A 25,189-nucleotide genomic window follows, 5' to 3' on the forward strand; every position below is an offset into this window, starting at 1 on the left:
CAATTTAATAGCTTGCTTGCCATAGTTTATGATGGAATTTCTTCCTACCTCCATGTTTTTCAAGGATTAAAGGAGTTATTCAGTTTCATTAAATGAATGTTATTTTTTTGTATAATTAAAAGTTTTTCAATAGACTTTCTGTATTAATTTCTCATGGTTTTCAAGATCTCTGCTTGTTGTTATTCAGTAGGAACATTCATTGTTTACTTCCAGTCGATACAATTCTGTCCATGGTCATGTGATGGGTGCTGGGATAGTTAGAAGACACGACTCTGATACACATACTGTAACGAGCCGTGCACCTGTGTGTCCATCACATGACCATGGACAGAATTGTATCCAATGGAAGTAAACAATGAATGTTTAATAGCAAGCAGAGATCTTGAAAACCATGAGGATAATACAGAAAGTATATTGAAAAATATATAACTTTTAAGTAAAGAAAAACGAACATTAATTTGCTGAATCCGTACAACCCCTTTAAGATTTTTTTCACTAAGACAACCCCTTTCCATATTCCCTATACAGGCTCTCACCCATGTGGCTCTGAACATGTTCATGTATTACATGCTCAGCCGTTATTTTATTGGCATTCATTTGAATGACTTCCATGTAATGCTACATGTATAGCTGGCGATGACAGATAACAAAATGACACCCATAAGAGTTGTTACTTTCAAACCCAGGGTCGGGTAAACAGTGGAGACCCCTGGTCATAACATTTTCTCATTATAACCTGGAGGCTCTTTTCACTTTTGTTAGTTGTATTTTTCTGTTACCAGGGCAGTATTTTATTTTAGGAGTTTCTTGTATACCTTGTATTCTTACCATGATATTTATGATAGAGCTATTTCTTCTATGTGTATAGTTTGTAAGACATATGCAATATATGTCAGCTTTATAGATTTGCCACGCAGCAATAATACTGACCTTACAAGGATGTGCCCTATTTATTCTCGTTTCAGGGTCACTGTGCGGAATACTCTCACAGGGTAAATATTGCCTGCTATGTGCCGATTTATTGCTCCCTAAGCGCTACTACCGCTGCACGCTGAAAAGGCACTTAATTGAAGTGTTTATTTTCCTTGCAACCATAGTAAACATCTCATTACAGTCAAATCACTAGGGGGAGAACAGATTTAACATGACTAATAAATTACAGCTCAGATGTTTAATGAAAAATTCCTATTGCAGAGCTATATGTTAATGTATGTGAATATACTGTACTCATTTGTCTGAGGCGATTTATCACTTCTCATCGGATACAAATAAAAGGATTGAGAAATAGATAGATAGATGATAGATAGATAGATAGATAGATAGATAGATAGATAGATAGATAGATAGATAGATAGATAGATAGATAGATAGATAGATAGATAGATAGATAGATATGAGATAGATAGATAGATAGATAGATAGATAGATAGATAGATAGATAGATAGATAGATAGATAGATAGATAGATATGAGATAGATAGATAGATAGATAGATAGATAGATAGATAGATAGATAGATAGATAGATAGATAGATAGATAGATAGATAGATAGATAGATAGATAGATAGATAGATATGAGATAGATAGATATGAGATAGATAGATAGATAGATAGATAGATAGATAGATAGATAGATAGATAGATAGATAGATAGATAGATAGATAGATAGATAGATAGATAGATAGGAGCCAAATCCCATGGCATTAGTTCCTGTAGCAAAGGAGAATGAGAAATACTTGTTATACATAGATAGGCTCATTTATCAATGGTCATAAGATCAAGCGCTAATAATACTGTAAATAAGGATTTTAGAATAATTAGTGTTGCTTCAGCACCCTGGGCTAATTATTTTAAATTAGAAGTGTGACTTAAGAAGATGAACATATTTATTACCTTAACATTAATTATAATATTTGTAAGCATTGCAGACTATGGCAGGTTAGAACATAGAATAAAGAAGTATCTGACATCCATATTGTCTGAAGCTCTGAATGGCTCATTTACGGAACATAAAATATGGGCTTACTAGATCAGCTTTGCACAGCGCTGTATATTAAAAAACAAAAAAAAAGTCCAAAATTCGGTGCTGATTAATTTTATAATATATATTTTCAGGGAACATAGCTCATTCTGGCTTTCTGCAGCGCTCACTGGGAGGAGCTTAGCGTATAGAGTTGTGCACAGCTCCCATCGAACTCAATAATGAATCTGTATTTAGTAAGCTCCACCTAGTGGTGACTGCAGGCAGCCAGAATATTATCAATGAACACTATAGCTGTGTGAAGGGAGGTAGGGCATTTGGAGCTCTGTAACCAAAATAAAAAAAGGATCTCTAACCCCCTATGTAGATAAATGATTAAATTATTTATTATATCAGCACATCATTTGGGACCAATGTTTAAATCAAAAGGCTCATATTAGCAACTATTGATAAATTAAGCCAATGGTACTATTAATTTTTTTTGCCGGAAGCAAAGATGTATACAAAGCACTTTATGGCAGAGGAAGGATTCACACAAGATGTTCAGCATATGGTCTTGTAGTTTATTTTTCTAAGTTTTGCTTTTTCCCTTCCAAAAACACGATTCAAAATTCTGGATATTGTTTTCCTGAGCAGATCACTCTACAAGACAATAACAAGCTGGAAAGAACTCATTTAGGATGTTAATAAGCCATGTTGTAAAAGAAATACATACATATCAAGTCCCCAACCATAAATAGCAATAACAATAATCTGAATATTCTGCAAAACGCGTTGCTTTAACAATGAATACGTGACGTGTCTGAAGTAAGGCCAGAAGTTTAAAGTTGCCGAGTAAATAAATAATGTTGTAACTACCATCTTTCTGGATTGCTTCCAAATTTCATGCCAGTCATTTAGTTAGGAATTGATGACATGGTTTATAGGGTGGAGTGGCACGAGAGGTATTATCAGCTGAAATGAACAAGCACACACAAGCCTCTCACAGTCTTGGAATAAGGATCTGGCTGCCAGCCATGAACCTATTATGGCCTGAGAGATTGTTGATCTGACCTTTGCCATGTGTAAGGTAGTGGTGACCAAATCCTGAGTGCCAAAGCTTCTACGGTATAAGAACCTAATAGTCGCTTTAACAAAGGAAACAGCTAACATAAATAAATATTATTCCACTACAAAGTATATAAGGACTTACATCAGTATTATTAGAAACCACTCAAATAGTTTAACAATTACAACTTGCAGCTTTATATAAACTCTATGCAAGATTTGGAGCTCTGAGAATTCACGCCAAGAAAACGTAAAATCGTCATCATCTCCTAAAGTACATGGATGCCCACCTAAAGTAAACAGTAAGCCTCATTTATCCAATGGATAGAAGACCCAAGAAATGAGTGTTGTAATGCCACCAACTTCCCACTTGCCGCTTTAATATGTCATCATGTTTAAGAAAAGGTTAAATAATTTTATATTAAATGCATAATATGGAACATCAAATAGTTTTCTACAGTCAATATTTCTTATAAACTTAATGCACCTTTTCATGGTAGATTTCTGTGTTGACCCCATCATCTTCAGTCATCCGTGTTCCCTTTATGGCACATGTGCAGGGCTTCCAAAAAGGTCTATTGGCATTAGACTGCAGGGTAGCAATAGATAGGGCAAATATATCCTCAAGGGCACATTTAGGGGGGTTTTTAGTAACTGGAAACTCTGAGCAATTCATGAGAAGAGAATTGAATGATGTCTGTGGCCACTAGGGGGAGTTCACTGCATACTGTTTTTTTTTATTAGTCAGTTTAATGGGAGCTGTATGCAGTGAGCTCCCCCTAGTGTTGGCTGAGGGAAAACAGAATTGTATCATGTATATATATGGCTGTGTGAAGGGAAACAGGGGATTTAGGGCTCTGTATCCCTATAAAGATTTTTGGACTCATATAAATTAAATAGAAATAAATGAAAGAGACATTTTCCTGCTCTAAATCTCCTCCTTTAATCCCAGTACTAATCTTAATCATTACAAATGTTAGGTGTCAAGCAGAGTTACCAAATGTCTGTCAATTCCTGTACAGGCTGCATAGTGAGAAACATTTTGCCATCTCCACGATGGGCACCGATGCACTTAAAAAAAGCCTCTTTAAGAGTCTTCAGCTGTTGTTCTCTTTATAGATCTGTACTTTATTGTAGGATTAGAAGTTGATTTAAAAAAAAGTAATGTATATATATATATATATATATATATATATATATATATATATATATATATATTGAACAACCCTTTCAGCCTAACTATTGACCATGACACAAAAAAAATAATCTTTTGTAATGTTTGGGGGAACAATACTTTAGTAACATATATTGTGTCATAGTTACAAGGTTCGGATAGCACTAGGTAATGGTGTGGGTGCATGAGTAGGGGCCCAACCCGGTCCAGTAGAGAAAATAAGTACTATGCACACCAATATGGAGTTATTTATCCAAACAAATAATTTATTTATTTGTAGCCAGTGACAGTGCGACGTTTCGGTCAACACCTTGACCTTCCTCAGGCACTTTAGTCAATGCTGGTCCTGCGTGGATGGCGCTGTAAGATTGGCGGGTAACCGCTATGTGTGGCTACAAATAAATAAATAAATAACTTGTTTGCATAAATAACTCCATATTGGTGTGCATAGTACTTCTTTTCTCTATATATTGTGTCAAATAAATCTTATGCATGTCAATTTAGAATTTCAGGAAACCGACAGACATTTGCCATAAAAGAGCATAGATCATGTAGGTTCCCTTAGGTATTACACGTATTATAGAGAAAGCTATTACAAAATGTCATTTTAGTAGCCCAGACACCTAAAATAAGTTGTTAAATGCTAATGTAAAAAGGTGTGTAAGGCCAATGAAGTGGTCTCGTCCTGTCTTACTGGTGCCATACGGGATTTTACAGTGATATATTGACAGTGCTTATGTTGCAGTTTGGACACCATGATAGAAGGGTCAGCTGTGTTTATTTAGCAAAAACATCATCACTGGATTGTTATGCTGAAAAAGAAAGACCAAAAAACTCCTCGCTCAAGCAGTGTCCTGTGTCCTGGCTTTTATTACAGAGCTGGGCTGCTGCCTGCAGCTGAGCCCTCAAGGTGAAAGAGAGGAATAAACATCACATAGGATTAGAGAGCGAGAGAATGAGCAGATCCGTGCACAGCCATCTGTACATAGGCTGACAATACCTGGACACAAGGCAGAGACAAAAGAAACTGCTCTACAAATATATTGGATCCCATTAAATCAAATCTCCCAACTCAACATCCCTGAAGTTTAACGTCACACATGAATGTGTAGTTGCAGCAATGCGTGACCTCAGATTATAGAAAGTAGACTGTCCGATAAACTCAATTCTATGCAAAGTTTTTCCTTTTTCAGCTTCTCATTACTTATTTATTTTGTAAATCAGTCTGGGATCTACTTTTTGTGGAGTTGGGTGATCTACCAGGGGACAAGGATCAGGCACATCTGCTGCTAGGAGAACACTACTGGAAATGTTTTTCATGCTCCTTTTTCAGATGTCCCAGTGACCCTATAATAATGATAGCAGGGGCAGTACAAGCTTTCTTGATGCCCTAGGCAGAGTTCTAGTCTTTGAAGAACTAGTATGACAGCTGTTGGGTGGGCAATCATTTCATTGCCATTTCACACTAAAGGAAATGGCTCATCGGACCCTGGCACTTACAACATTATCAGCAACTTAGTCAGTCTCCAGTTAGTTGTACAAAGAAATTTAAGATAAGTATTTGTTATTTTTGAATCCATAAATTAAAAAGGCTCTGTCACCACATTATAAGTGCCCTATCTTGTACATGATGTGATCGGCGCTGTAATGTAGATTACAGTAGTGTTTTTTATTTAGAAAAACGATCATTTTTGACGGAGTTACGACCTATATTTGATTTATGCTAATGAGTTTCTTAATGACCAACTGGGCGTGTTTTACTTTTTGGCCAAGTGGGCGTTGTGGAGAGAAGTGTATGACGCTGACCAATCAGTGACCAATCAGCGTCATACACTTCTCTCCATGCATTTATTCTGTCAGTTCTAAATCTCATGGGTTTATGAGACTGACCTGGAAAGTGCTGGAGTCAGGTGTAGCCTATGTAGATGTGTGCCAGTGAGAACTTGCCATTTCTATGCCCAGAATGTGTACCTGGTCAAATTGTATTTATACACCTGTCACATCGCTCAACTCCTCAAACGCAGTATCTCTTGCCGTTGATCTTACAGCAGTTTCTATAGATGCTCTCATGTATATTTGCCAAGATGCAAATGTATGTATAGTGTATATGACATACTTATCACATGTACATTCAGCAATAAGTGTCATTACATACTATACCAATACTGATATTCTGAATGCTTATATTTATTACAAGCTTTTATTATTAACATATATTTCTAACAAGCCCTGTACTAGTTATGCAGCCTAGCATTTCACTATATTTCATTACAATGTTATATACAGATGTATAGCTGGTAATTAAATATATATTGTGTTTGAAAATGAACATTGTTCTGGTGCCCGACACAAAAATCCTCTATGTAGAAGTTACTTACGTTATATGACACTGTGTTTCTGCTGTCCAATAGGAATATTTAAGTACTACTTTTGCAGCACTACGCTCCAATCAGATTCTTAATTTGAAGGTTTGTGGGTAACTGTAACTAAATAAAGTCTGCAGACAATGTCTAGACCAGAACTTTAATATTGCATTTTTTGAGTGGTATACCAATTACAGTATATCGCAGCAAATAAAATATATCATGTTCTATTACATAGTATATATCACAGTTAATGGAAGTTTTATAGTCATGTAATTACAGTATGGGTACTGTCAGAGGGGCTTTAATAAGATACATGTATGGGGAAAAATGCAATATGAAGTTGCCAGACATTGTAGGACAGACAGCCTAAAAATACACTTCCATTGAAAGCATATGGAAGAAAAGTTAATTCTCTTTTCTATTCTACTTGGAAGCATAAGGTGCATCTCTGTAAAGTGAGGTGCGACACAGAAGTCTTATCACCAATGTCAATTCCATGGATAGAATGTAACACACACACACACACACACATATATATATGTAAATATATATATATATATATATATATATATATATATATATATATACATATATATACATATATATACATATATATGTATATATGTGTATGTATGTGTGTGTGTGTGTGTGTGTGTGTGTGTGTGTGTGTGTGTATATATATATGTGTATATATATATATATATATATATATATATATATATATATATAATAGGCGTCCTCTGACTTGTCAGTTTTGGCCGTTACTCTCCAAGATACATAACATCATTTATGCCTTTTGAAGATGACTGAACATTTCAGAGACCTGGATAATACCTGAAAGATAAAATACATTTTGGACACATTTATTTTTACATTTACAGGGTATAGGGGATTTCTGTGTATTGGATGCATTGCTCTCTAGCTCAGCAGTATTCTATACACATGCATAGCAATACTTCCCCCTACAGATTATTTAGGGTATTACATCCATTCTTGATGTTTGAGAAGAGAGAATAATGATCCTAATGGGATAGGGAGGGACGACAGTGTAGTCACTCATATCTTTGTCATGAAGCAATTCTCCATGAATTTAACAGCGGTGCCAATCTTCTGTGTCTCACTCCAAGACCACGTCACATGAGCGTCTCTGTAACTACTGATAACTTGATGGTTATTATCATTGATTTCCATGGAGCAGTTTCTTGTTCGTCAAAAGTGAATAAGAAACATTTATCAGTAGATATAAAGAAGTTTGTGGTGTTGTAAAGACCTGCACCTGAATGGTCTCCTCTGAAGTTTAATTTTTCCTCTTCAGCATCCTCCTACTTGTGCTGTTTCACAGTAAAACATTCTGTTACCCTTTCTCTGTTCTTTCTTCTCTTGTCTTCTCCCATCTTCTGACTTGTCACACTTTGCTGGCCCATCTTGCACTGTTTCCTCCCACCCTTGCACTGGGATATTCTGGTCTGATGTCCGCCATCAGCTGTTGCCTGCTATGATTAATACGGTGCGGGCGGTTCAGCCAGCGATCGTAAGGAAGCGCATCTTCCAGGTACACTCCTTTATTTGCTTGGCTCATTCACTGACTTGCTTCCCAAAGGGTTTCTTATAGATTTTAGCAGTTTGCATTACTGTATTTGTTTTTTGCTTTTGTTTCATTATTTCATTAAATAATGATACCAAATGGTTTGCATGATAACAAAATGTGAATATGTAACTCCTATTGTAGTCATTTACATTTAATCTGCATAAGCCATGAGCATTATTTAGGTCTGCTCCAGATGGCTATAATACAACCACATACTTGGCCACTTTCACATGGTTGTCTTTTGGTCAATATTTTTGCTACAGTATTTGGAAGCCAAAACCAGTGGAAACTTCACAGAAAAAGTATAATGGAAAGATTTGTTCCTCTTCCATGTTTTGGACCCTCTTCGCTTAAAAAATTCTGACCAAAATACTGTCGTGTGAAAGAGGCCATAGTTTCTATATTATGGCCACAATACGGTGACTACCTGTGGTTCTATCTGTGGTTCTACTGGACCCACATCACCATATGGTTCTATGACCTTCTAGGCTTGGTTCAGTAGAACAGCAGGGAGCGTTGTGGCGTAATTCAGACAGTAAGAAAGAGGCCTAGAGCAAAAATTAATTCATTTGAATTCAGACACTTAGAAAGAGGCCTAGAGCCAAAATGAATTAATTCGAAACATGAGATGTAAAGTAATAAAAAACAATAACTTGCTAGAATACTGTCTCTACTTTGGAGAATAAGCATGGCGGTAGACATAATGTAAATTTTTACCATTGATGGGTCCTTGTAGGGATTCTATATTTTATTAATTCTGTTTTTCTCACCCTCCTGGCCTTATTCTGTAACCATCTGTACCCAAAACCAAAACCATATCATTAATCTAGTTACTGTATAATGATAAGACAATTTATATTTTTTAGTATTCGATCAGAAAGCCATCCAAGTTTTAAACAATACTCCATAATTTTGTAATGTTGGTGGCGAGAGATGTTCCAGGAGTGAAGTTGTTGAATGACTGACAATATCTCTGGATTAGTGCAGTCATGATCTGAGGCATAACTCCTTTGTTGTTGACCAGACCATGTGTTAGGACAGCGAGGCCTCTAGTCAGCCGGCGCTGCAGATTACATTGTTGCCTAGGAAATTTATTGGTGTATATCAATCTTAACTTAAAATATCTCAAGCAGTATGCTAGTAATGGATAGCTAAAAATATCCCAACATTCTCTAAGAAGCACTTTTACTAATCTCCGCAGTAGATCTGCATCTCAACAGGTTCCATTGTAACTTCTCCCAAACCAATAAAACTCAGCGTATATGAAACACTCCATTACACTTCTATTACACTTCTTACAGTCTTAAAAAAGATTATTTCCATCGCAGTAGTCCACTGCTTCACCCAGCCCATCCGGTAGTGAAGTCACATCCATTGAGACTTCACATGACCATGGTAGCTCATTATGGCATGGCACTGTCCACAGGGCCATTCTATGATTGGCTGCCACAGTCATGTGATGTGCTGTCTCAATGCGCGTAACGTCACTACTCGAGAAGATTGGCGGCAGATGAAGCAGTGGGCCGCGATGGTGGAAAAGGTATTTTAAAAGTCTGTAAGTATATTTGAAATATTTGTATTTTCCTACATCTTGCACAGTAAATCGAACTAATGAAATCCATATCCAAAAAACAACTTTAATTTGTTAGAATGGGACACAAAAATTAGAAAAATCTAAAAACGTTTTCCCTAATAGAACTTGCCTTATTTTATTAGCTGTAATAAACTGAGGTCCTACGTTCCTTAAATAGGTTTCCCATGATAATATTTTGCCCTGATTATCTATATATCTGCACATCCTGAATTAGCTATCCTCCAGAAATTGTGTCCTGAAGTCAGGGATATATTGGAGATAGATATGGCAGAATGCAGGAGTTTTCTCCACGGTAGTGGAATATACTAGTACATTGTAGTAAATATTTTATCTTCTAGTTACACTGCATGTTTATGTGAAGAAGTTCCTAAGTATAGACCCTGTGTCTTTGTCTCCTATTATAGGCTGTTTTCCAATAAACAACATTGATAGTTTACTAAGAAACGTGCCATGGAAGCATTCTTGTGGCAGCAGCACCATTAATCCCTGCTTTAAACGTGGCACGCTGCTTGGACACATTGAGTTTCAGAGCAGAATATTTTTAGAAGATATGCCATCCTTCTAAGAAATCATTGTTCTAACAGCATAGATGCCAGAGGCCTCGAGTCATTATAAAGGAACCGCAAGTCAAAGACGAGCACACTGAGGATTATGCAATTATGATAGATCTAAAGAGAGATTTAATGTTAGTGTACGTCCACACATCTCCAGCATGTCAAATTGGCCCACGTTACAGTGTAGGATGATGTACACCCTCACCCTCCTCAATCACGTTATGTAAATGGTTATTCTTTTTATTAAGGCAATGGTATCCAAAACTTTCACATTAAAATTTTTTTACATTTTCTTATAGGAAACCCCTTGATGTTTAACGCATACTAACCCAGAAATGAATGCTTGCTTGTTATGTTATAGCTATATTTCTATGTATACAACTAGAGCCTCTTGCTGGCTAACGTCCATGTATTGCGCATTAAGTAAATAATTGTTTGATGTCATTTATGGTTTTCTTTTAGGGTGAACAAGGACAAACAGGAATCCAAGGCCCACCAGGAATACCTGGGCCACCTGGACCTCCTGGGACACCAGGACCTCAAGGAGATCCAGGATTGCCTGGGATTGCAGGGTCACCTGTAAGTTTCATCTATTCCTTCACACATCAGGATGGTTTATCCTACATCTCTAATTTTTAGCACAGTTGTAAAAGCAGTTTTATGCCACAACAACGTACAACGTACAATGGCTTTGAGATGATATATTAAAAATCCTGATAAAAGTTGTCAAGGTAAGGGTCGGACAGCACATAAAAAACAAACCTGGAGAAAAAAAAGTATTGGTCTGCAGTCAGCCATTATAGTCCTTGGCCATCAATGCAGCTGCTCGAAAAATGAAAAAGAGCAGACCCAACAGGAGATCAAGTGGCACAGTGCTTCCCTAGTGCCGCTGATACTTCATTCTAGCAATCCACAGGGATCACAGTGATCCAACATTGGAGACATATCCTAAGGTTATGCCAATATGCCACTACTGCCCATGATGAGACAACCCCTTTAAATGAATGTGATTGCATGCATTCTGTGTACAGTAGAGAAGAATATGACAGTACTAGTGATTTTTTCCATTTAAAGGGGTTTTCCAGTCCCTAAAAATTGCCGGCCTATCCACAGGATAGTCTACAATAGCTGATCGGTCAGGGTCCGACTACTGGGACCCCCACCGATCAGCTGTTTTGAATAGGGTGCAGCGCTTGCACGAACACTGCTAGCCCTTCATTTCTACTTGCTCACTGTGAATCGTCGATGTAGCGCGATTCACAGTATTGCAGCCTTCTCACATGAAGTGAATAGGAGAAGGCTGCAATACCTGTGAATCTCTGCTACATCTGTGTCGACGATTCACAGTGAGCAAGTAGAAATAGGGAAAACCCCTTTAATCTGCCTGTTACTGTACATTAACTAGAAATAGGGTAAAAGAGGGTAAATGTTCCTTCTCCAGTGTTTTCTTTGCTCCTGTCTATATCAAGGCTATCACTATCCAAACACATGTGCCAGAGGCTGACACCAATGTTATTTCCTCCACTCTAGACTTAAATACCAGAGAGAGGAAGTAACACTCTCACATGTAATGATCCTCGTCTCAGCAGAAAATCAAACTAAAAAAAGACGCCATAAGGCTTTGAAGTCCGACTCATGCTATTCCCGGCTGGACAAGAGCAGCTACACTGATTTAAAATTAGTGATCGATTGAGTGTAACTATCTCTATTTTTCTTCCTATCTTAGGGAAAAGCAGGAGAGTCGGGTAAACCTGGTAAAGATGGAAAAGTAAGCCTACCTCTTCCAATAAACCTGTGATTTAACAAATATTATTCTAAGGACATGATTTACTATTAGTCTAAGGACATGATTTACTATTAGTCTAAGGACATGATTTACTATTAGTCTAAGGACATGATTTACTATTAGTCTAAGGACATGATTTACTATTAGTCTAAGGACATGATTTACTATAACTTATTGTAATTCAAACTGTGACAAAGAAAAGGTGCAGAATTTCCTGATGAACTTTACACTGATGAAGTGTAAAGCTAAGACTACATTGTACTAAGTGTCAGTAATTTATCTGTCAGATGAAGACCCACCTTGATCGCATTGCATCATGGCCATGCAGCGCCAGGCTAAATACTGCTATTTCAGTGAGCAGTGACACCTCTGAGCTCTACTGATGTTACAAACTACTGATCTACCTAAATTACGTTTGCAATTTATTCTAGCAGTTTGACAGTGACATATCTACTGCCATAGCAGGTGTCTTGTAGCTTAAAGGCTATGTAAAACTTTGAAAACTTTTTTTTAAGTAAAACAATGCATTATGGTGTTTTAAGTAACATTGTATTTGGTTATTACTATTTATTTTCTTTACTTTTTGAGATACAGCTTCCATATGTCCTGGATACATAGAAGCTATAACTTGCACCTAAACCCGAATCCGTCAGGTCAGCGAGAGTGACAGCTTCGGTGACTGCGAGTCCTGCATGTCTCTGACACACAGGATCCACCTCATATATGTCACATCTACGAGTTCATAACTTAGATGTGATCGATAACATGTGGATCCTACGTGTCAAAGACATGCAGGACCCGCTGTCACCGAAGCTGTCCATCCCGTTGACCTTGCCGGATTTGTGTTTGAGCGCAAGATACAGCTTCTATGTATCCAGGATATGTAGAAGCTGTATCCGAAAAAGTTTTAAAAAATAAAAATTACCAAGTTGCTTAAAACATCATAATACATTGTTTTATAAAAAAAAAAAAAGTGTAAAAAGTGTTCAAAGGCTTACATAGCCTTAAAGAGGCCACATGCCTTGAGGGGTATGTTCAACTTGATCACCTATTTAGATTTTATATACTGTATGTAGAAATAAGATTGGTGACATTATAAATACATTGCATTTTTTATCTTATGTTACATTCATTATTATAGTCCAGAGCTGCATTCACAGTTCTGCTGGTTATCACTGGAAACAATCAACCAGCTTTTTGTCAGACACATCTAAGCTGAGCTCTCATTATGTAGTGCGACAGTTAGCTCTAGGGTTAGGGCTCTATAACAACACAGGGTTGACCGCGGGATTCACAGTAAAATTACGGCATTACTACGACTTGTGCCCAACTTCAATGTTTCGATATAAATACCTGGTCTAAAGATGACACTTCCGAGAATGCAAATCACTAGTAAAAGCTCTGTGCAGACATTGAGTCGACCAAGTATGTTGGGAGATTTCAGCTCTGAAGCCTGCAGAATTGTAAAAGCAACTTAGGACTATAATGCAGGCTGTTATGCAGGATCAGAACAAAATAAATAATGCAATGTATCTACAAAGTTACTTAATTTTTTAGGGACATACACTTTCAGTATCATTCTTTAGCCTTTCGGTTAATAGTTCTATAGCAGTGACAGGATGATGCCGCTTATTAGCTTCAAGTACCATGCTGAGTCTATGGGACCAAGTTATATCTGGTTGTTCCCCGTAGCAGAGCGTTACTGGAATTAAACTTTATAGACATTATCATAGAATTTAGTTTTTCTTATTGCGTGTTCTGTTTGTTTTAATTCCTAGGGACTGCCTGGACCTCCAGGAACTAAGGTAAAGAATTTTTGTGGTGATAATTCTCCACCCATTTTAACTGAATTCTTTTTAATTATTACAATAAAAAAAAAACGAAAGAAAAGCATTACCCCTTTTTTTTTTTTTAAAGCCTTGGCTATAAAAGGTTTGTTCATGGTCAATGCCTTAAAAATATCACCTCCTTTCCATAGTTTGTTAGGAGAACATGCACCTAAGCCTCATCACATTCCCATGTACGAGCTATGTATTGTAATTAAGAATGTTACGTGAGGATCTGGATGGACTGTCGGAGGTCAACATTTGATGCCAAAATACCCTGTCCTACAACTACTTGAAATTGTTTTTCAGACTGCAGTTAAAAATTGGCATTTAAATGGGTTATCCAATAACCATATCCGTTTTATTCATAAATGAGTTATTAAACAGTATGCTTATCCAAGAGTGAAACCCAATGATCATCTGTAATCTATATCTTTATTGGATGGATGCCAGAGGCTACATGTGCGACGTCGACGTTTCGGTCGATAAGACCTTCGTCGGGCACTAGAGAAATATGTACAAATAGTTAGGTCATAGCATGGGTTAGGAGAACTGTCATTACAATTTACATCATAACATCATAAAATATGTCAATTTATTTCTACAAGCAAAAATAGAGCATATAACTGGGTCAATTCAAACATAGTATAACCTACAAATAGGACTATGAAATTGACGTGAGGGTTAAAAACAAAAGGAGGAAACAGACACATGGATCCCAGAAACATTCACCACATCAGGGACAGCGTCAGATGACCATGGAGAGATAACTTGTGTCTAGGGAACTCGTATATGTTCCCATAATTTAGCCAGTATGAATAGTCATGTGAACAAATGGCACGGTATATTTTTGTAACACAAGCAAGGTGTGCCGACTACAAATTCTTAACCTATACCCGGGTTGGGACCCTACCTCGAGCACCCAAAAGAAACCAGTGCCATCTGAACACAACCACATCTGTAATCTATGGCGGAACATGTCAGCAAATATGCAATATGCCTGCAGTGCCACCAAAGGGGAAATGAAGGATTACACCGTTCTTATTGAAGTCAGTTGACTGTCTATTTAATGTACAGACGTGCTGGGTCCTCCAAAGTGAGAGACACTCTTTGTAGCCACTCTCTGTTCTGACTATTAGATCAGGTTCCTGAACGGACACCCCCCTCTATTAACTTAGAATTCCCCAAAAGCGTATTTGAAGGGGTTTCTAAACTAGAGAATCCTGTTAAGTCCTCTTCTTCTTTGCTGGTGAACTAGAAATGTGCATCTTGTATTTAATAAACGACATTGGATAATCAAATATGACAGTTGCAATGACTAGTTATTGCATTTACTTGTATTTAATGTTATATTTAGCACTTTACAAATGAACTCTGTGAAAAGAGATGTGAGCTATTACCTGATGTACACGGATGATCTTACAACCTTGCTGTATTATACAGCTTTACTAAAGTGTAGCATGATATAATGTATTCTTTCATTTGCTAAAATCCAGAGCCTGTCAGATGTTTATTTCCATTTAATTTCCTTAAAAAAAAATATATATCTAATAGGTTTATTTATCTTGCAGGGAGAATCGGGGACTGCGGGAATCCCAGGAAGGAAGGTAAAAAAATAACAATATTTAGAGCACTCAGCCGCAACAAAGGAATGTAAAGTAATACTTGGTACAGAAGAAACATTGTACTGATATCTGGTTTCACAGCTTGTGAGAGTGATCCTGACACATTACCATTGCCCACACACCCATCTAAGTATGGAATGGAGCATGATGGTCCTTAGTTTTTCATTGTTTGAACATAATTGGTGAAAATATGTAACAGTTTCAAGTTTTTCGGAGATAAAAAAAAATATTCTCTGTGGCCAAAATGAAAATAATATACTTACCTTTAGGATTCCTCACTGTTCCCTTGCTGCCACCCTGCTTGCGTGGATCATACATACATCACTTGCATATATATATATATATATATTTTTTACATATATATGTATATATGTATATATATATATATATAGATATATATATATATGTATATATATATATATATATATATATATATATATATATATATATATATGTATTTATATATTGCAAAGGTGGCCTTTAAATGTAAAAATATTGCTACATATATTATTTTAACATTTTGGGCTCGGTAAATAGGGTAATGATACGGTTCATAATATAGGCCATTAAGTAGGCTCCTACTTTGTTAGGACTTTTTAATGAAACATTGGATTTCATGTTCAGTGTGTGAAAGTCATTAAGACATCAGAAATATATTTTTGTAATGATAATTATTTAAAATTGCCCAATGTACATCTGTTTACCAAAAAAATCAACAAATCTACAGTTTCGATATAGTGTGAAATATACACGAAAGTAACTCAACAGTGCGGAATATAATTTTATAAAGATCTTTAGGCCATACAACATTGATATATTCTGGTGACACTTCTCTTTCCGGGAGGAGAAAGCACATTAGCAATTTGACACTATTATTACTGTACAAGGGCACATATATGCAAAACTGTCAAAATGCATCTCCTGTTTCCTTTGTCTTTCTTCAGTAACCCTTTCTTGCCCAGCAAATTTTTAAGCAAAAGATGATGCAGCTTAGGGTAGACTTCTTCTTGCACACAGCTATAATATATACTGGCTAATGTTATATCTAAGATTACATGGAAACTCGCTCATATTGTGGCAAGTATTATGTATTTCCATTGACCACCACATATATTCTTCTCAGCTGCTAATGAACTACGGTAAATGCTAGAATTCTAGAAGTTACCATTAAGGTCTAGAGTTTTTTTAAACAGATGCAAGTGCACGTTTTCTTATAGTTAATCCTATAGACATTACAATTATTATTATTATTATTATTATTATTATTATTATCTTTATGTATACGACCAGCTTCAAGACAGAGCTCCCTTCTCTTTAGTGTTCCCTCTTGACCAGTCATCTGTATCAAATGGGATAATATGACATGCCCTTTAACTTCATAGAAACATCCTGGTATTTAGATAGTGAAAACAATTCACATGAAACCTTCTATATTAGCATCTTTGGGGGTCTTTTGGGAGAAACGATTATCTTTTGGGATAAACTATTGGAATAACTTGGCATATTTGTATGTTATTACTTATGTGTCTTGTTGTTAGGGGGAAATGGGTGAAGCTGGCTTACCAGGCGCACCTGGGCTTCCAGGGCCTGCAGGTGCAAAGGTATCAGTTAAATGAATGTCTTTGGTGATGTTGTGTGGCATGGATGTTTTAAATATGCATCTTTCATTTATTTTAATATACCTAACAGATATGCATATACATCTATGTGTTAAGGTATTTAATATGCAATAACGCGGATTCATAGCATAAGAAATATGAAATGAATTTAGGTACAAATTTATTCTGTAAAGCTAATAAAGATAACGCAATATTTTCTTACAAGCTGCATGTCAGGTAGATATCGGCATTGTGTATATTTGATTTTATTTCCCCTATTATATAAAATAAGTGCTGTCTATTAACTTGATGTCATTTAAAAGCTGCTTCCATTGTTGTCGTAGCCTTCATGCACATGGCTGTATTACGGCTCCATTTTGTACAAAGTCACAGTAGGGTACCAATAGACGTACAGTACATTAGGCTTTAGGACTCTGCAAAGAAGCTGTATGGTGGAATTTGGTGTCCCATGTAGCTCCACACTAAGGCATCCAATGACCATGTCTTATGAACTATTCTCCCCTAGTTGAAATGATCTGATCTGCTATAGAGGAATGGCACTGCCATCAAATAATAGATCATGGTGATTGATCATACTGTATGCAGTTTCACAAAAAATATATATATTTAAAAATTGTATGTTGTGTTTAGCATGCCTTCCTTTTATTCTCTGTTGTTTTTAACCCCATATTCATCTATAGATTACAATGCATTCGGAAAGACTTCAGACCCTTTCTATTTTTTCACATTTTGTTATGTTGAGGACTTGTGCTAAAATAAAAAAATTCCAGTTTTTCCGCATCATTCTGCACTCAATACCCCATAATGACAAAGGGAAAACAGAATGTTAGTTCTTTGCTAATGTATTGAAGAGGAAAAACTAAAATTTTATTGACATAAGTATTCAGACCCTTTACTCAGTACTTTGTTGAATCACCTTTGGCAGCGATAACAGCCGCCAGTCTTCTTGGGTTTGATGCCACAATGTTTGCACACCTCAATTTGGGGATTTTCTGCCATTCTTTGCAGATTCTCTCAAGCTCTGTCAGGTTGGGGACCATCGGTGGACAACCATTTTCAGGTTTCTCCAGATTGTTCGATTTGGTTCAAGTCAGGGCTCTGGCTGGGCCACTCAAGGACATTCACAGAGTTGTCCCTAAGCCACTCCTGTGTTGTCTTGGCTGGGTGCTTAGGGTCATTGTCTTGTTGGAAGGTGAACTTTCAGCCTAGTCTGAGGTCCAGAGCACTCTGAATCAAGTTTTCACTAAGAATATCTCTGTACTTTGCTACATTCATTTTTCCCTCAACCATGACCAGTCTCCCTGTCCCAGCCGCTGAAAAACTCCCCTATAGCATGATGCTGCCACCACCATGTTTCACTGTAGGGATGGTATTGGGCAGGTGATGAGCAGTGCCTGGTTTCCTCCAGACATGATGATTAGAATAGAGGCTGAAAAGTTCAATCTTGTGTTATCAGACCACAGAATCTTGTTTCTCACAGTCTGAGGGTCCTTTAGGTGCTTTTTTGGGGGCAAATTCCAGACGGGCTTTCATGTGTCTTTTACCGAGGGGAGGCTTTTTTTTCTGGCCACTCTAAAATAAAGCCCAGATTGGTGGAGTGCTGCAGTGATGGTTGACCTCCCGGAAGTTTCTCCCATCTGCACACAGGATCTTTGTAGCTTAGCCAGAGTGACCATTGGTCATCTCTTTTACCAAGGCACTTCTCCACCGATTACTTAGTTTGATGGGGTGGCCAGCTCTATGAAGAGTCCTAGTTGTTCAAAACTTCTTCCATTTAAGAATTATTGAGGCCACTGTGCTCTTTGGAAGATTCAGAGCTGCAGACATTTGTTGTACCCTTCTCCAGATTTGTGCCTCTACTCAATCTAGTCTCTGAGCTCTACAGGCAGTTCTTTCCTTCTCGTGGCTTGGTTTTTGCTCTGATATGCATTGTCAGCTATGAGACCTTATATAGACAGGGGTGCGTCTTTCCAAATCATGTCCAATCAAATTAATTTACTACAGGTGAAGTCCAATCAAGATGTAGAAACAATTCAAAGATGATCTAGAAAATGGAAGAGGTAAATTTCAAGTGTCATAGCAAAGGGTCTGAATACTTATGTCCATACGAAATGTAAGTTTTTCATTTTTAATAAATTTTCAAAAATTTCTAAAAGTCTGTTTTCACTTTGTCATTATGGGGTATTGAGTGCAGAAAGTACTTGATTTAAAAAAAAATGAGCACAAGGCCTAAACATAACAAAATGTGAAAAAAGTGAAAGGGTCTAAAGACTTTCCGATGTCATGAACTATATATATATATATCCATAAGCTATATGACAAGAGGGATTTGTGCTTCATCAAAATCCTTCTCCTTTTACCATCTGTGTGTTTGACCATCAACATATAAATCTCTGCGTATTACTCAGATATTGCCATCTCCAGATATTTTGTGAGTCATTGACTAGTGCTCTGAAGGCAGAAGATTACGGTAGATGAATCAATCATTTTAGAAAATTGCAAAGGGCTGACAAGGTTTGATCTGACACATAGAAAACTGGGAAATGAGGAGCATGGCACATTTAAAAGCAGGGAACAGGAGTTTGGGAATTAATTCAAGTCAGTCAGTCCCCACTAAATCAAATTTCATTAACAATAGGCATCTAAGATAATAAAGCTGGGAAAGAGGTGGTCTAGCACGGAAGGAGCTTCATAAGGGGTGCTTTTAGTACATCGAAGGAACAGTGCCAGGAGTAGTCCAGCATAGAGAAGAGCTGGGGAAAGAATATCAGGTACATCAAAGAGCTGCCTACATGGGCTTGAGCACAGAGAAGAACCGTTTATAGAGCCATTTGGTAATTCGGAGAATAAGAAAGGTGTTGTCTAGAAAATATGACACTTGGAAATTAGTGGCCTGACATAAAGCAGAGGGCAGGAAAGAGTTTGTTACTTACGTATTAGTATATGAATAGGATTAATTTAATTAGTATGTGAAAACAAGTGAGAGAAAAAGACCAAAATTGGACCTTGGCAGCAGCTATTTCCATATTTACGCATGCACACATCAGAGTTGTGCCTGACCAAGCACAACTCTTAGGGTATGTTCACACGGCGGGGGTCCGTAACGGCTGAAATTACGGGGATGTTTCAGCCTGAAAACATCCCCGTAATTTCAGCCGTACCGGCATGTGCAGGCGCTTGAACGCCGCGTCAACTACGGCCGTAATTAGCGCTGCTATTCATTGGAGTCAATGAATAGCGGCTCCAATTACGGCCAAAGAAGTGACAGGTCACTTCTTCTACGCGGGCGTCTATTTACGCGCCGTCATTTGACAGCGGCGCGTAAATATACGCCTCGTGTGAACAGACAAACGTCTGCCCATTGCTTTCAATGGGCAGATGTTTGTCAGCGCTATTGAGGCGCTATTTTCGGGCGTAATTCGGGGCAAAAACGCCCGATTTACGTCCGTAAATAGGCCGTGTGAACATACCCTTAGGGTATGTTCACACGAGGTCATTACGTCCGTAATTGACGGACGTATTTCGGCCGCAAGTACCGGACCGAACACAGTGCAGGGAGCCGGGCTCCTAGCATCATAGTTATGTACGACGCTAGGAGTCCCTGCCTCGCTGCCGGACAACTGTCCTGTACTGTGTTCAGTCCGGTACTTGCGGCCAAAATACTTCCGTCAATTACGGACGTAATGACCTCGTGTGAACATACCCTTATAGGTGAGCTTATACCTCACCTTTTGTTTTTTTCCTTTAAACATTATTTTATCTGCACTATGGTGGCGCCGTGCATTTTTTTCTTTTTCTCACCTACTGAAATAGATCCTTAAGGGGTTGTCCAGTAACAGAATAACATGGTCTGATTTGTTTTTTAGAAACAGCGCCGCTCGTCCATGGGCTGTGTTTGATATTGTAGCTCAATCCCATTGAATTAAGTAGAGCACAGCTGGAATATCAGACATGGCCATGGACAAGAGTGTCAGTATTTCTGAGGAAAAAAAGCAGACCCTTTTTCTAACCCTGGACAATCCCTTTAATAAAAGTGCACCAATGTCCAGAGAATAGATGGTTTCCATGCATCTCATAGACATATTAAGTAAAATAAACAAAATGCCTGGAGATTGACTACTATTTGTAGTTAAAGAACAAGTCCGGAAACTAAATATTTGTAGAAATTTGATCCAAACCTATGAAGAATGAATTTCTTTATGTTGGTGCTTTTTCCTTTCCAAACTTGGATTTTAAAAGGATTTCTGTCGATGAGCCAGTACATTACTGGCACCACACACACCTGCATTCTCACACGCATGTTATACTTTCTGTGTTTGTATACTAAGCCTTCATTCCACACATAAATTAATAAAGTGAGTGTGATGCCAGCAAGTGCTTTGTCTTATACAGAGTCTTAGGTTCTGCATGGCAAATTATGCTGAGTCCTAGAATTTTCTGTTTAATTTTGCATTACTCTTTATCTCTACTGCTTTCTGTTGTGTCTTCTCTATTATTTCGCTCATGGAAATTACAAAGGGAGAGCAAGGACTGAAGGTAGGACTCTGATATATGATTTATACATATTTGATTTAATTTAAAAGGCAACACAAACTAACAAACCGTACAAAACAATTTACATTTGCAGTTCACGTTGCAATAGTATGACTTCGAAAATGTGAAGAAGAATTGCTACTTGCAGTTATCAGCATACATTATGTTATATTAATATTGCCAAAGAATATGTTGTGCGTATTTACAATATATACAAAGGTGCTCTAAATTTCTAGTAAATTTAAATAACTATTTGGATAATGTCAATAATATATTTGCTTAATTTTAAGCACTGTGGACATCATTGAATTGATATCTAAATAGTCTTCATTAAAAAGTTCCTACCATTTTTCTGCTGTAGAGTCTGTGTGATGGTTTGTTCACATGGCCTATTTTCAGCTGTTTTTTATTTCAATGGGAAAAATGGTGTTCTGTTACCACGGGGCGTTTTTACGCGGCCGTTTTTAAAAACGGAGTGTAAAAAAACGCCCCGTAAAAAAGAAGTGCATGTCACTTCTTGAGCCGTTTTTGGACCCGTTATTCATTTTGTCAATAGAAAAATAGCTCCAAAAACGGCCGTAAAAAATTAATCAAAAAACGCTTGATGCTTAAAAAACTGCTGAAAATCAGGAGCTGTTTTCCCTTGAAAATAGCTCCGTATTTTACAGCCGTTTTTTGTTAAGTGTGTGAACATAGCCGAACTCCTTCACCTAGCTGGTCGTCCTTCTGTATCTGACATAGATCCTAAAAAACACTGCTACTGGCTGTGTCGACTATCTCTACTCCTGCACTCCCTTCTGACAGTGTTAGTGTATGTTCACACGCTAAACAAAAAACGACTGTAAAATACAGAGCTGTTTTCAAGAAATAACAGCCTCTGATTTTCAGTCGTATTTTATGCATCAAAAGTTTTTTTGATGCGTTTTTTTACGGCTGATTTTGGAGCTGTTTTTCTATTGACCCAATAAAAAACGCCTCAAGAAGTGACATGCACTTCTTTTTTACGGGGCGTTTTTTGTTTTTTTTTTCCAAACGGCCACGTAAAAAATGCCCCGTGGGAACGAAACACAGTTTTTTTTCCATTTACGGCCCAAAAAACGGCTGAAAATAAGCTGTGTGAACATACCCTTAGAGATAGCTGCAGGGAGAAGAAGGAAGGTATACATGCAGATTAGAGTGTGGAGAGAAGAAAGCACACAGGATGAGCGGGTGAATTACACAGGTTGTGTATCTGTGTAAAGAGAGAAGAGAGAATCCATTACAGACTATGCAGGGGTAGAGAGGTGGAAATCACACACTACTCAGCATCAGTGTCTGTATCAACACAAGGAAGGAGAGATCCCTCATTAGCTGTAGAAGGAGAAATCAGTACAGGAATAAAGCTGTGTTGATAAATGAGAGCTAGTGAAGGTCTCAGCATCCTGGACTCACAGACCTCACATCAAGCATGTATACCTGGGAGGGACATGCCAACATGAGAAAAGTCTTAAACTAGAAGCAGTTTGCCAATTGGATATCAGGGGGTCTAAGAATGAATGAAGGAATAAAGATTGTAGTCTGAAACTTAGTGCACAATTTTCAACTCCAGGTAATCACTGTTTGCATCTCAAAGCTGTCCATAGCCTTTATTTGTGATAATTTGTATCCAATATCTCAATTCTACCAGTTTAAGAATACAGAAATTATTAATTACAATGGGGTCCTATATCTCTCTTATTAGACTGGTAGATGAAATCAAGATTATGTGATTGGCTTGTAGGATCGCTGCTCTGTACAGACTTGTCAGGGCAGCACATAGGCACTGTAGCTGACCAATCCACGTCATACACTTCTCTTCATTCATGCCCAGATTATTCACAGCATAGCGTGATCTCACGAGATCACGCTGTGACGTCACTCTCCCGCAGTTCCTTCACCGGAGTGATAGGAGAATGACCAGACATCGCCTCCAGCCATGCCAGGACTGCTTCTGAGGAGGATAATTGGTCAGCGTCATACACTTTTCTTTACAACGCCCACTTGGTGAAACAAAAAAAACGCCCAGTTGGGCTTTTCCCAAAAATTTGCATAAATGTAAAAATCATCAGAACTTTGTCAATAATAAAAAAAAAACAAAAAAAAACAATAAAACAGTAGTTATCAGCATCAAAGCATTTATTAGATTAGGTTGGAGATAGAGAAGCTATAAACTGGTGACAGAGCCTCTTTAAATAAATGTATTCTAGATAGAAACTGCTGTAATATGTTAGGCTCACATTTCGCAAACAGTGGCTTGGGAGGTATATGTGGCTCTTTGGGTAAGAACAGCAGATAATATTGTTTACTAATGACACCAGAGATGTCATAAAGTCACTGACACCAGGCTAAGAACCATGTCACTGGTACTTGTCTCCTTGGTCAAGATCACATAGTAGGTACTTACAAACTGGAGATCTGCTGAATATATTGAAAGTGGTTCCTAATAGGTTAGGCACACGAACGTGCTTTTGCGGCCGCAATTCCCCCGAAAATCCATGGGAGACTTGCGGCCCATTCATTCCTATGGGTCCATGCACACGACCGTGGTTTCCACGGTCCGTGCATGGCCCAGGAGCTCATTGAAAATAATAGACGTGGCCATGTGCACAGCCCGCGATATGCGGTCGTCTCGCGGCTGACACTCCGTGGCCGGCCGACCCGAAAATCACGGCCGTGCACATGGCTACGGTCGTGTGCATGAGGCCTTAGTGACTTCTGTTTTAGAATACTGGAAATCTGTATTCACTTATGCATTGGATATGCTTAGTGCACTTGATCTCACACAGAATAGCTAATTGTCAAGGTTATGGTCTTTATTTTTATGTTCTTGAAGCTTTTGCCCTCACAAATGAAACGGGAGTAAACAAATTAAAATGCTCCCGATTCAGTCACTGTTAAATAGAAAACACCTGACATGGCCTACGGTGGGTCACAAAAAGAGCTTTCTACAACCTGGTAATATTACTGACTAATGCTGGATGTCTGATCGATGTATGATTAGAGGCAGGTTTCATATTTCAGGTCTAGAAACCTGGAAGCTCAATACAGATGATGTAAAGAAATGTTTATCAGCCCGATACTGATCGATCCCTATGTCATAGCACCCCCTTGTGGTGGAGGAATGTACTGGGATGCACTGGATTGATCAGTGAATTAAAATATCAATTAGTCCTTAATATTGGTAAACAAAATAATGTGACAGCAAAGAAAATAGATCCTCAGACTTCTCTTGTCATCCAGATGTATGAAGAGACACAGAGGGGCAGATTCACTAAGACTGTCTAAGTTTTAGACAGTGTAAACTTAGATAATTCATCAGTGGTAAACGCTGTATGATAAATTTGGCACATTTTGCTAGACATGTTGGACACTTTTCTCTTTCTTATACCACTTCTTGTTTGACTTAGTTTACAGCAGTTTTTTTTTTTTTTTACACAATTCGGCGCATGCCCGTACAATTTAACCCTAAACTACCA

The 25,189-nt window shown here is 37.7% G+C and overlaps 1 protein-coding gene across 1 annotated transcript in view; it reads left to right on the forward strand.

Annotated features, from left to right (window-relative positions):
- Positions 1-25,189, forward strand: part of LOC142662963 (uncharacterized) — a 119,616-nt gene that overhangs the window by 38,157 nt on the left and 56,270 nt on the right. Inside the window, exons 8-13 of the mRNA XM_075841257.1 lie at positions 966-992; positions 6,616-6,672; positions 10,769-10,885; positions 12,033-12,074; positions 13,871-13,897; positions 15,490-15,525. Coding sequence (XP_075697372.1) covers positions 966-992; positions 6,616-6,672; positions 10,769-10,885; positions 12,033-12,074; positions 13,871-13,897; positions 15,490-15,525 — 306 coding nt within the window. The remainder of the gene's footprint in view (positions 1-965; positions 993-6,615; positions 6,673-10,768; positions 10,886-12,032; positions 12,075-13,870; positions 13,898-15,489; positions 15,526-25,189) is intronic.

This window comes from Rhinoderma darwinii, chromosome 11 (genome assembly GCF_050947455.1).
Source record: "Rhinoderma darwinii isolate aRhiDar2 chromosome 11, aRhiDar2.hap1, whole genome shotgun sequence".
Classification (NCBI taxonomy): domain Eukaryota; kingdom Metazoa; phylum Chordata; class Amphibia; order Anura; family Rhinodermatidae; genus Rhinoderma; species Rhinoderma darwinii.